The following is a 13,271-nucleotide window of genomic DNA, read 5'->3' on the forward strand; positions in this document are numbered from 1 at the left end:
GGGATTTTAGTTGGGACTTAAAAGAAACCAGAGATAGCAGGGGAAGTTGAAGAGGGAGAGCATGCCAAGCATTAGAGACAGCCAGGAGCTCCTCGAATAGCAAGGAGTCACTGGATCAGTCTGTGTGTTGAGAAGTAAGGTGTTAAGAAGACAGAAAAGAGACGAGGAGGCAAGTTCATAAAGGGCTTTGAATGCCAACAGAGCATTTTGTATTTGATCACGAAGGCAATAAGAGCCTCCGGAGTTGATTGAGGTAAGAGGGTGACATGATCTGATCTGCGCTTCAGGAAAATCACTTTGGTGACTGAATGGAGGATGGGCTGGAGTAGGGAGGACGACTCATTGCAGACAGGCCCATTAGCAGGTTACTGCAATAGTCCAGGCATGAGGTGAAGAGGGCCTGCACAACAGGGAAAGCAGTGGCAGAGGAGAGAAAGGACTGTATTTGAGATATATTTCCAAAATGAAATGGGGGCAGCTAGGTGGCGCAGTGGATAAAGCCCCGGCCCTGGATTCAAGAGGACCTGAGTTCAAATCGGACCTCAGACACTTGACACTAGCTGTCACTGGGCAAGTCACTTAACCCTCATTACCCCTCAAAACAAAACAAAACAAAAGAACGCAACAACCAAAAAAAAAAAGTGAAATCCACGGGCCTTGGCAACAGCTTGGCTATGTGAGGAGGGCGGAGGGGGAGGGGGAGAAGGTTGCAAATTTAAGAGACTAGGGGAAAAAAAAGAGAGAGACTAAAGGGATAGTGTTGCCCTCTATAGTAATAGGGAAGGAAGGAGCAGGGGAAAGTTTAGGGGGAAAGATAGAGTTCTGTTTGGGGTGTATCAAGTTTAAGATGTCTACTGGACAATTCAGTTTTAAACGTCTGAAAGGCAGTTGGAAATTAGAGAGACATTGGGGCAAGATAAGTAGATTTGAAAGGCATCAGCATAGAGACGGTCATTAAATCCATGGGAGCTGATGAGATCACCAAGTTGAAGCAGTATAGAGGGAGAAGAAGAGAGGTTGCAGGGCAGAAGCTGGGATCTGGGTAAGGATCTGGCAAAGGAAGTGGAGTAGGAGCAATCTGATAAGTAGGAGAACCAGGAGAGAGTTGTGTGCCAAGAGAAGAGCGTGATCAGTAGTGTCAGAGGCTTCAGAGAGGCCAAGGAGAATGAGGACTGAGAAAAGGTCACTGGATTTAGCAACTAGGCAGTCATTAGGAACTTTGAAGAGAGCAGTTTCTGTGAAAGGATAAGGCCAGAAGCTAAGGAGAGGAGAGAAAGGGGAGGCAGGTGGGGGCAGCTAGGTGTGCAGTGGATAAAGCACCGGCCCTGGATTCAGGAGGACCTGAGTTCAAATCCAACCTCAGACATGATACTTACTAGCTGTGTGACCCTGGGCAAGTCACTTAACCCTCATTACCCTGCCAAAAAAAAAGCGGAGGAAGGCACCTGTTGTAGACTGACTTTTTAAGGAGTTTAGTCACAAAGAGCAGAATAGCTAGAGGACAATAGCCAGAGGGGATGGAAGGATCAAGTGAGGGCTTTTTCAGAATAGGCAGGAGGGAATGAGCTAATAGATAGGGAGAGACTTAACATTAGGATAGAGAGAAAAAAAAAACACTGAAGGATAGACTGAGGATGACTCATTGCCTCTGGGAACAAATAATGGGTTTTTTTGGGGGGGAAGCTAGGTGGCTCAGTGGATAAAGCACCCTCATTGCCTTGCCCCCCCCCCAAATAATAATCTGTTTGGCATTTGGTCAGAGGACACAGCATGGAATGGGATTCCTCGAGCAAGTTAGTCTTAAATCCACCTCATCACTTGAGGGGTGAAGGAGGAAAGAGTGGCAGAAGAAGATGAGGAAGAGGGGAGAAGAGGGACCTCACAGTGAAATAGTCTTGGGTTTGTTTGTTTTGTTTGTTTTTGCTGGGCAATGAAGGTTAAGTGATTTGCCCAGGGTCACACAGCTAGTAAGTGTCATGTCTGATGTTGGATTTGAACTCAGGTCCTCCTGAATCCAGGGCCAGTGCTTTACCCACTGTGCCACCTAGCTGTCCCCAACTTAGTACTTTTAAAAAGGGGCAGCTAGGTGGCGAAGTGGGTAGAGTACTCCCAGTGAAGTTGGAAGGACCTGAGTATTCAAATCTCAGCTCAGACACTAGCTGTGTGACCCTGGGCAAGTCACTTAACCCCAGTTGCCTTAAACATTAGGGGCCATCTCCAGTTGCCCTGATGTATATTCTTGCTACTGGACCCAGATGGCTCTGGGAAAGAGAGTGAGGTGGGTGACCTTGCACATGCCTCCCTCACTTAAATCCAATTCAGGGCAAGTTATGACATGACCCTGATGTCATGGTCCTCTTCTGGAATGAAGGACAAACAACAACTTTTTTAAAAAGGCATAAGGCAAAGTAAAGAAATTTTTTGTTGTTTTGTTCATTTGCATTAGCTTCAAGGGCAGCTAGGTGGCGCAGTGGATACAGTATGGGTCCTGGAGTCCTTCCTGCACTCAAATCTGCCTTCAGATACTAGCTGTGTGACCCTGGGTGAGTCACTCTAATCCCGTTTGTCTTTGTTTCCTCATCTGTAAAATGAGCTGGAGCAGGAATGGCAAACTACTCCAGTATCTTTGCCAAGAAAACCCCAAATGGGGTCATGAAGAGTGGGACACGATTGAACAAATTTGCATATTTTCATTTTAAAGTCCGATTTTCCCTATCAGCGCAAAAATAGTAGGCACTTAATAAATGCTTGTTGATTTGACTTCCTATCTCTTTCTGGCTGGAAGTGGACAGATTCGCTCCTTAGGCAACCTGGTTTCTCCCCCTCTTCTTTGAAATCCTGGTATAGGACTTAGTGCCTACAGGAAATAGACATAACCTTTTGCAGCTCAGATCAACCAGCTTCTTCACTCCCTGGTAACTATCTTCAGTGGCATACAGTATCACACCTGACTTATTTTTATGTCAACAGTTCTGATTATTTGGTTACACTTTTCTTGGAGGTTCCTCCTTAAATTGTTTGTATTTGTTGCAATTAAGTTAAAAATGATCTAAACAAAAATTTAAAGACCTGAAATATTTAATCAGCTCTCATAAACATATGTGTGTGTGTGTGTGTGTGTATAAAAGATCAGGATCCTTTCTTCCCCAAAATACAGGTGTATGTGTGTGTATATATATAAATAAAAATCAGTATCTTTTCTTCCCCAAAATACAAGTGTATGTGTGTGTATATGTGTGTGTGTATGTGTGTATACACACACACACACATATATAAATCAGGATCCTTTCTTCTCCAAAATACAAGTGTAAGTGTGTGCGTGTGTGTGTGCGTGTGTGTGTGTGTGTGTGTGTGTGTGTGTGTGTGTGTGTATAAATCAGGATCCTTTCTTCCCCAAAATACAAATGTATGCATCCTTTCTTCAGGCAGCTCATTTCACTAATTGTTTGTCCATTAATTTAGCTTTTAAAATGCATGATGTAAAAAAAAAATGCAGAATGTCGATGGTTTTCATCTTTGTTTGTAAAGACTGCTAATAATGCCTTGCTTCTCTTTGTCCTCAGAACCGGGCACAGTACTTCATAAATGCTTTATCTATCTTTACCTTAACTTTATTTCACCAAATTTCATTTATTCCTTGTCCTTTCTCCTGTGGCTTCAAGAGATTTTCCTACCCTGGCTATAAAGTGAAAATACTGTATCTAAAATAAGATGCTCAGGGACTTTATAGAAAATAAAGTGAGTTATAACAGTATTTTGCAAATGCTTTCATCTCACTCTCTAACTCAGGGCTCTCTTGATTCCTTACTGTTTTTTCCAAACATACCCACGTGATTGCTCCTTCCAGAGGCTTGCGGCTTGAAGTGCTATAGCTCAGATCTTCTTTATTGAAGCCTCTTTTTTTTTGGCGAGGCAACGGGGATAAAGTGACTTGCCCAAGGTCACACAACTAGTAAGTGTCAAGTGTCTGAGTCAGGTCTTCTAATAAACATCATAGAAGATCTTTAAAAGGCCAAATGGGATGGAAATTGAGAAAACTGATTAATCTGTAGATCAACTCCTGTCCTTACCATCACTAACTAATGCTGCATTTTCTTTCTCTGATTTTTAGAAATTATTTTCCAAAACTTCTGGAGGGTAATGGAACTTAGTTAAGAAAGCAAAAGCAAAACTGAAGCTGTTTCTTAAAAAAGCCAATATGATGTCAGCAGATTGAGAGGAAGAAAGGGAGCTCAGATATACATTGTCATTTATACTACTGCCCACTGTTATCATTGGGATGTTTAAGGTCTCTAGATAGCAGGAAGGGGCTGGTCTTGTCTGAAAGAAATTCTGAGAGTCAGAGTTCCAAGCACAACCAATTTATTAGTTAGGCTACCAGTAACCAATGAATTGGGTCAATGGCCTCCCTCAAAGACCAAAAGACCTTCAGTGAGACCTGACAGGATCTTTAATAATAATTAGCAAAATGATAGAGCAAAATCTTGAGCACCACAGCTATGTCTTCTTCTTATTGGCTATGGATGATGTAGTCAGAATTGGGATTTCATCATTTGGACCTCCCTTTCTGAAAACCCTTTTGCCACAGCCAAGACTTGATTGAGTCATAAGATAAAGGTTCTCAAGAAATGGGAGTTGCTATAATACATTAAGGGCAGCTAGGTGGCACAGTAGATAGACTGCTTGGCCAGGAGTCAGGAAGACTACTCTTTGTGTGTGAGTTCAAATCTGGTCTCAGGCATTTACTCCCTGGGTAACCCCCTGGTCAAATTACTTAATCTTGTTGACCTCATTTCCTCATCTGTAAAATGAACTGGAGAAGGAAATAGCAAACCATCCCAGTACCTTTGCCAAGAAAATCCCAAATAGGGTCACAAGTGAACAACAGTGCAATAGTTTAAATTGAGATTTTATCTTTTAGATTAAGCAGGTTTCTTCAGAAAGTGGGTAACAAGTGGGGTTACAAAGGTAAAAGGCAAGTTTCTCTGGGATGTGGGTGGTGGGTAAAGTTTACAAGGGGAAGAAACCACAAAAGGGAATATTAAATCTAGTTTAAGTCTTAGCAAAAGAGAATTAAAATCCATTTTTAATCTTACAGTTCATTAGAGATCTTGGGATGTAGAGACAGGCTGTTATGTATTGGGTTCTTTTGTATGGGAGGCCATGTAAATGGGAGAGTGGGGTGGAGGCAAGGGCCAGATACTAAGACACTAAGGTGTCTTAGAAGATGATGGGGCATTCCTCTCCCACATTGAAATTCCATCTTCTTTGACTCACAAGTAAGGCAGGGCTGAGAAAACATCCATTTGCCCCCTGTCACATACATGTGAACACTTACAGTAGACCAACCTTGATGCATGCTGGTTTGGTACTTCAGGTTTCAGATTGAAACAGAATGAGATGCTCAGAGAATAATTGACAATCTATAGCAGGAAAAAGATAATAGAGCAGAGAAAGGTCATTTGGTGAGTATGTATCCTTAATTCAGATGAGCACAGCTTCCCTTCTTCTATGGTGGTCCATTTGGCTAGGCTAAGGAAGCAGCTGAACCTCCTCATGCCCTGCCTTTTTTTGTACTTTTTTGTATATCGTGGTCATCTAACACCAAATATACTTGGTTATCCTAGCTCCTGGGATCAGATGCCACACATGGACCACTTCCATAAACAGACAATAATAAGGCTTTGTTTCATGTCAAGTTTGGTGCCAGATCATATACCTAGTATCTTATTTGTTTATTTTCAAGATGATAATTTTCTTAAGGCACAGAGAGAATATTTTTAGGAAATTTATAGGCAACTTGTATGGGTCTGGGAGTTTCCTGCCAATTCTATGGGTTGTGGAGTTTATATCCCATGTAAGTTAACTATTCTCTCACCATTCTTTATGTTTCACAAAATTATTCTCTTATTCCCTAAGGAAGACTAATCTAGTAAATTGATTACTTAAAAAAAACAACCTTTGAGAACTTTAAAAATTATTATTACTTTTTATTATTATTTATTACTTTTGACTTTATCTTATTAGTGAGAAAAAATCTTATTCCATTTACTCAGAATAATTATTTTAAAAAGAATCTCTCTAGTTGGTATCATCTCAACTCCTTAGCCTATAACATTTTAAATTCTAAATGGTGAGTTACAATTTAGAGGGATTCGTTAACTTATCATTTCCTAAATGTTTGTGGAAGAAGGTTTGGAGTTGTTTCCAAGCATCAATTTGGGCCAGGGAGTGGGCCCTAACTTCTCCTCCCCATGTCACAAGTTTGCCTATGAAAGTGTGAAAGGAAATCAGGCACACAGGGAAATATGGGGGCTCAATATAGTGTCCTGTTGCGGGGTAACAGATAATCTCAGGTTTTTTCTTCCCATGGGCTTGTAACAATTTGGCAGCTGCATTGGCATAGAATTCACTTTTCCAGTTGTGGTCATCCAGACCAACAAGAAACAAGAAGCAACTTTCAGCTTTCTCAATTGGAATTAAGCTTTTTTGTCCAGGTTCCTCCAAAGGGCTGACGAGTATATCAATGATGTCTGCAACCCCATTTTCAGCTATCTTCATACGTTTTTGGTCAATAGGCAATGGGGGAATGGTTATACCCTTATAGTGTAGCGAAGCCGCTACATTTGCCACAGAGCCATTGATGATGACAGTGGCTGTGATGTCCTTCAGGTGGGAGGCCATGGAGATGCACAGATCACCCCCTTTAGAAAATCCAAGCAGTCCAACTCCTGGACCCTTTACCTGAGAAAGTCAGAGAGGGAATTAGAATAACATTATGACTAACTAACCTAACAATAGCTTTTACTTTTGCCCTAAGAGATATTTTTAGACCTTATTGAGTTTTGCACTAACCCATGCTCATATCAACATGACATGTAAAGCTCACGTTAGAAAGATTATGATAGGGGCAGGCCCTGGATTCAGAGGACCTGAGTTCAAATCCAGCCTCAGACACTTGACACTTACTAGCTGCGTGACTCTGGGCAAGTCACTTAACCCCAATTGCCTCACCAAAAAAAAAAAAAAAAGATTATGATATCCATTTTTCAGATGGGAAACCAAGGACCAAATACTTGCTCACAATTACAGAGTGACTTAAAATTCAAGAAAGTTAGGGGGGCAGCTAGGTGGCACAGTGGATAAAGTACTGGCCCTGGATTCAGGAGGACCTGAGTTCAAATTCGACTTCAGACACTTGACACTTAACTAGCTGTGTGACCCTGGGCAAGTCACTTAACCCTCATTGACCTGCAAAAAAAAGAAAAAAAGAAAGAAAGAAAGTTAGGTGGTACAACAGATAGAGAGCACTGGACCTCCAAGAGTCAGGAAGACCTGAAGTTCAAATCCTACCTCAGACACTTACCAGCCATGTGACCCTGAACAAGTCACTTAACTTCTGTTTGCCTCAGTTTTCTCCATTGTCAATTAGGGATAATGAGTACCTACCTCCAAGGGTTGTTGTGAGGATCAAATCAGATATTTACAAAGCACTCAGCATGGTGCCTGGCACATAGTAGGTGTTAATAAGTTAATAAATTCTTCCCTTTTTCCTTCCTTCCCTCTTTCTTTCTTCCCTCTTTCCTTCATTCCTTCTAACATTCCTTCATTCTCTCTAACAGTCAATCATACTCCTCCTGACCTGTTTGTAGGACAAAGGTTTCAGATCCTCTCCTCCCCCCTCTGGCTAACAAAATCACATGGTTCAAGGAGCCCTGATCTCAATAAGGTCTGCTCTGGAGTTGTGTCCATATAAGGAAGAATAAGGTCCACTCCCGAGTTATACTCATATAAGGAAGAGGGGTGGAAATACTGCATTCCGATTAGCTAGATTTTGCGTGTAACCCTCGAGTAATTGGACAAATGATGAAAAAGGGGAGGGTCCATTTGTGTTAGGGACTAGGGTATAAAACAGGGCCTGTGAGCCCCCTTTCTTTGCACCCACTAGCTGCACACTAGGGTGCCTCCTTCTCACAAGAAGGAAATAAAAGAGCCTTTGTCACATTGCTGCTGAGTTCCTGAGAATTATTGAGAAGAGGATTTTTTCCCCCTCACAGTTGGAGGTCCCACCAAGATTTAAGGAGCTGCAGGGGACCCTCTGTGTTCCAGCACTCTTCGACAGGAGGGGGGCCCTCCTGATTCCTGAGCCTGAGGAACTCAGCAGAGATGTCGCAAACACAGGGTGGAGCATGCCCACCAAGGGAGTAAGAATTCATCAGAACAGGGGAGGAAAGGGCTGTGGAGTACTCCTAGTACCCTGGGAAAAAAGACACCAGGTGTGCCAGGTGGTTTGGGTCTGTGGGCAGGTATGCCAAGCAGTGTGCCAGGTGGTTAGAGTCCCTAGGCACTGGGCATGCCAAGCAGTGTGCCAGGCTATGCCAAGCAATGTGCCAGGTGGGGGTGGTTCCCAAGAATTCAAAGGGTTCATTAAAGACTGTGTTGGAGGAACTAAGTAAGATGGGGAATGCTACCTCTAATGATACAGAAAAAGAAGTACATCTCCCAAAATTCCCAAAGACAGCCCTTTGGGAGACAAATTAGAGAGCTGGGATAAACTTGAGAGGTATAGAGGAAAATGCAAAAAGAGAATGATAAAATATTGTTGCCTAATATGGGCTGAGGTTCCCCTGGAGGGAGGTTCAGTCCTTTGGCCTAAATTTAGGTCTAATGAAAATTGGGTATGTCAAGCCTTAAGTGTGTATGTGAATAGTAAAGACCCCCAAATTCAAGAAGAAGAATATGCTAAATTATGGCTGTCTGACACTAGCCTGTTTCCCCTAGGGAATAAAGAAACTAAGGACATGGAGAATAGCTCAAAGTGGGATCCATTAGAGTACTTGCCCCCTCCCCCTGATGGTCCCCCATCCCCAGTCGTGAGAGCATCTGGAATACAAGAGGGAGAAGGGACCTTGAGTTCTATGGCAATGGAAAATCAGGAAAGGTGCCATGCGCCTGGCTTGGGGGTAGTCCCAGCTGATCAGAAATTCCCAAACGTAGCTCCAAGACGGGATAATAATAATGAGAATCACTGGAATCATATGCAGGACTTAAGGGAATTGATAATACAGGGAATAAAAGAGTCAGTCCCTAAGGGTCAGAAACTCAATAAAGCCTTTGAAATACAGCAAGGGAGGGATGAGTCCCCTTCTGTGTTTTTGGAGACTGAGAGATCAGATAAGACAATATAGAAGTATGGATCCTGAAAGTCAGCTAGCACAAGGAATGCTTAAATTAAACTTTGTAACCAAGTCCTGGCCAGATATTAATAAGAAATTACAAAAAGTTGAGGGGTGGAGTGAGAAGCCATTGGAGGAATTATTGAGGGTTGCACAAAAGGTGTGCTACCTTTTCTCCCATGCTGGGAGAGAGCAGCAGCTCAGGTGGACTGTACTCCTGCAAGGTTATACTGAGTCCCCAAACTTGTTTGGTCAGATTTTAGATGTAGACAGGGGAACAGCTTTAGGGGTTCTGGTACAAGTCTGGGGAGGACAAAAAAGACCAGTAGCCTTCCTGTCAAAATTATTAGATCCAGTAGCAAGAGGGTGGCCTAAATGCATCCAGGCAGTAGCTGTAACCACCCTATTAGTAAAAGAGAGCAGGAAACTGACTCTTGGAGGAGCCCTAGTGGTGGGCACTCCTCGTCAAGTTAGAACAATCCTCAACCAGAGAGCAGGGAGATGGCTTACAGATTCTAGAATTTTGAAATATGAGGAAATTTTATTAGCAAAGGATGACTTGGTACTCACTGTGGAAAACTGTCTGAACCCCGCATCTTTTCTATGGCATGGTGTTAGTGATAACAATGATCCATCGGAGCATGATTGTCTGAACCTTATAGATCATCAAATGAAAGTTCTGGGGGACTTACAAGAATCTCCACCTACTCAAGGGAAACACTTGTTCATAGATGGGTCCTCCAGGGTGGAGGAGGGAAGGAGACATAATAGTTATGCTATAATTGATGGGAACCATGCTATGGTCATAGAGAGTGGAAGGCTGCCAAATGACTGGTCAGCACAAACTTGTAAACTATATTCTTTGAACCAAGCATTAAAATGCTTGGCCAATGACTTAGGAAGTATATATACTGATTCAAAGTATGTCTTTGGAATAGTACATGTGTTTGGAAAACTCAGGGAGGTGGGGGCTCAATGCACAGATAGAGGGTGATGGGTACTTTTTGATGGGAGGGAAATGGTTAACAGAGCCATCGGGGCATTCTGCATCAGGGGAACCATTTGGGAACGCAGACCATGTGTGATATCATATTAAGAAGGTATGATCAGAGCAGCTAGGTGGCGCAGTGGATAAAGCACTGGTCTTGGATTCAGGAGTACCTGAGTTCAAATCCGACCTCAGACACTTGACACCAGCTTTGTGACCCTGGGCAAGTCACTTAACCCCCATTGCCCTGCAAAAAACCCCCAAAAGACAAAAAAAAAAAACAAAAAAGAAGCTATGGATCCATTGGGATCTATACTATTGCAAAGCAGATTAGTGAGGGCTGTATAATTTGCCAAAAAATAAATAAGAAAGTAAAAAGTCAACAAATTCCTGGGGGTCGGGACTGGGACTGAGACTGTGTTAAGATAATGGAATTTGGTAGAAGTTCAGGGGTCCGACTTGATTGACTTAGTAGTGTTTGAATTGGGTGTGAATGAGGAACTACTGAGTACCCACTTAAGGGTGATTAGATTTTAGCTACTAGCCAACACTGAGGTCAGTGTGCTCTCAGAGGCTATGGACTGCCACATCAAGTGTTCTTAGAGGCTGTGGACTATGTCATCAACAGGAGACTACTCTCAGCCAATCAACTTGAAGAACCTCTCATTTCTGGGAGGAGGGCAGGAAGTAGGAAGCAGATACTGGTGAACAGAATCTGCCTCTTTTGGTTCTAGAGGTCGGCACTTATCAGAAGTGATTTGAATTTGTCTCAGTTTTTTCTTTCCAAATAGGAGAGGTATTGGCCAAACAGTGTTAAAATACCCTTTGGAAGTAAGGAAAAATTTCATTGCAAAATATTACCTACCAATAAACACATAAGAGATGGTTTCATTCCTGGTTCAATTTCTGAAAATGAAGGGTCAGTCAGAGAAAGCCTCTACCTCCAGACTCAAAGAAACTAATAGAAGAGAGAAGTCATTAAATGAGAAGACAACCTGGGGGTGGTTTTTCAGGTACTGGACAGCCTCTTCAAAGTATTCCAGATGAAATTCCTTCATGTCTTTGGGGAGGTCCTCAAAGTCATAGTATGCCAGGGCCAGCACAGCAAAGCCATGTCCAGCCAACAGGCTGGCTCTGTATTCAAACAGGCCACCTCCAATTCCCAAGATGTCGATGACCCCAGGGAAGGGCCCTGATCCTGCAGGAAAATCAAAATCATAAAACATTCCCTTTAAAAGCTTCCCTCTCGGGGGCAGCTAGGTGGTGCAGTGGATAGAGCACTGGCCCTGGATTCAGGAGGACCTGAGTTCAAATCCAACCTCAGATACTTGACACTTACTAGCTGTGTGACCCTGGGCAAGTCACTTAACCCCAATTGCCTCACAAAAAAACCAAAAGCTTCCCTCTGAATTCTAAGGATGGTCAAGTTGTTTGTTCTTAAATGACATATTCTGAGACACTCTAAGACTCCTTGTTCACTACTGCATGTGCACTGGAGAGAATATACCTGGGTAACATTTGTACATTGTGATTTAAAAAACAACTCAATTAACTGGAAAATAACAGCTCATAATAATAATAACTAACGTTTAGATAGTGCTTACTATGTGCCGGGCAATATTCCAAGCACTTTACAATTATTTTCACATTTTAACAATCCTGTGAGCTAGGTGCTATTACTATCATCTTCATTTTACAGTTGAGGAAATTGAGGTAACAGAGGTTAAGTGACTTGCCTTAGGTCATATAACTAGTGTCTTGTTTTGACTGGAATTTTTTTTTTTTTTTGGTGAGGCAATTGGGGTTAAGTGACTCACCCAGGGTCACACAGCTAGTAATTGTTAAGTGTCTGAGGCTGGATCTGAACTCAGGTCCTCCTGAATCCAGGGCCTGTGCTTTATCTACTGCACCACCTAGCTGCCCCTTGACTAGAATTTAACAAAAGGATAAACTGAAGTAGAAACATTTATTTGTAGACGCATGCTACTTGTCAACAAATGGGTCAGTGGATTGCCTCCATTAATACTAAAGACCGCAAGCAAAAGAATAACTTTACTCATATAGGTTTTGGAGACTTATTCAACCTTCATTCTCGAAGAGGACTAATGATATCAGGAGGATGATAGCCTGACTTGCTTGTGAATTGGATTTAAGTGAGGCAGAGCTGTGCAAAGTTGTCAGCCTCACTCTCTCCTCCTCAGTCACTGAAGTCCAGTATCAAGACAAAAGTCAAGATGACCGGCGATGGCTCAAGATGAAGGGGCAAAGATTGAAGTTAGAAGGAAGGGCATTCCTCTGAAGTTAAAGCACCCCACCTGTAAGGCTGCATGTCCCAGGGGCACAGTCCTATTTGCCCAACCTCAGTTGCAGCTCTACCAGCCAGGGGTTTGGGGCAACATGAACAAAGGACAGAAGAAGGTAGATGATATGAAATTAAGGGAATCATGACTGGTTACAGAGCTGAGACATAGGGAACAACATGATTGGTTGGAGGCTTGGTTGGGGGGGTGGAAGCTACAGCTCCCCTTTTTCTCTCATGAGTCCAAGAGTACCCTTTGTTTGCTTTTGTTTGAGTGTAGGTGTGAGATAGTGGCTGTAACTATTGGAATGGCACCACCTGCTGGAAAGCTACTGTAGGAAAGCTCCGCCGTGAGAAGGCATCTGAAGGCAAGCCATGTGGTCTGTTCCTTGGCATCAGGAAGTGACATTTACTTGTGGGTACTGTCTATCAAAGCTACCAGTCAATCAACTTGAGGAGCCTCCCATTTCTGGGAGAAGGAGACAAAGTAGGAAGCAGATGTTGGTGGAGAGGTTCTTCTTTTTGTTCCTGACCTCGACATGGCGGGTAGGATGATGGGGTCTCTTAGAAAGAGTTAGATTTTTACCTTTTTCTCTTATCCTAATGCTCTTTAATAAATACTTAAACACTTAAATACTCTTGCTAAAGCTTATAATTTATTGGTGACCACTCATTAGATTTTAGATAGTATAGCTAGAATTTTAGCCCCTTACAGATGGCTGACCGTGAAGAGGAAGAGGAAGTTGGAACACAAATTTTTTAAAAATTGATGTTAAGGGGCAGCTAGGTGGTGCAGTGGATAGAGCAC

The 13,271-nt window shown here is 42.6% G+C and overlaps 1 protein-coding gene and 1 long non-coding RNA gene across 3 annotated transcripts in view; one reads left to right on the forward strand and one right to left on the reverse strand.

Annotated features, from left to right (window-relative positions):
• LOC122742472 overlaps positions 1 to 13,271 on the forward strand; it is a 17,200-nt gene continuing 3,929 nt past the window's right edge. The window contains exons 1-2 of the long non-coding RNA XR_006354920.1: positions 1 to 253; positions 2,447 to 2,543. This is a non-coding gene — a long non-coding RNA (uncharacterized LOC122742472). The remainder of the gene's footprint in view (positions 254 to 2,446; positions 2,544 to 13,271) is intronic.
• Positions 6,020 to 13,271, reverse strand: part of LOC122742470 (acyl-coenzyme A thioesterase 1-like) — a 24,362-nt gene continuing 17,110 nt past the window's right edge. The window contains exons 2-3 of one of the 2 annotated variants that reach the window (XM_043986740.1): positions 11,160 to 11,362; positions 6,020 to 6,744 (exon numbers count right to left, since the gene is read on the reverse strand). In XM_043986740.1, the coding sequence (XP_043842675.1) occupies positions 6,139 to 6,744; positions 11,160 to 11,362 (809 nt within the window). In that variant the 3' untranslated portion in view covers positions 6,020 to 6,138. The other variant, XM_043986741.1, reaches the window with a different exon arrangement.

This window comes from Dromiciops gliroides, chromosome 2 (genome assembly GCF_019393635.1).
Source record: "Dromiciops gliroides isolate mDroGli1 chromosome 2, mDroGli1.pri, whole genome shotgun sequence".
Lineage (NCBI taxonomy): Eukaryota > Metazoa > Chordata > Mammalia > Microbiotheria > Microbiotheriidae > Dromiciops > Dromiciops gliroides.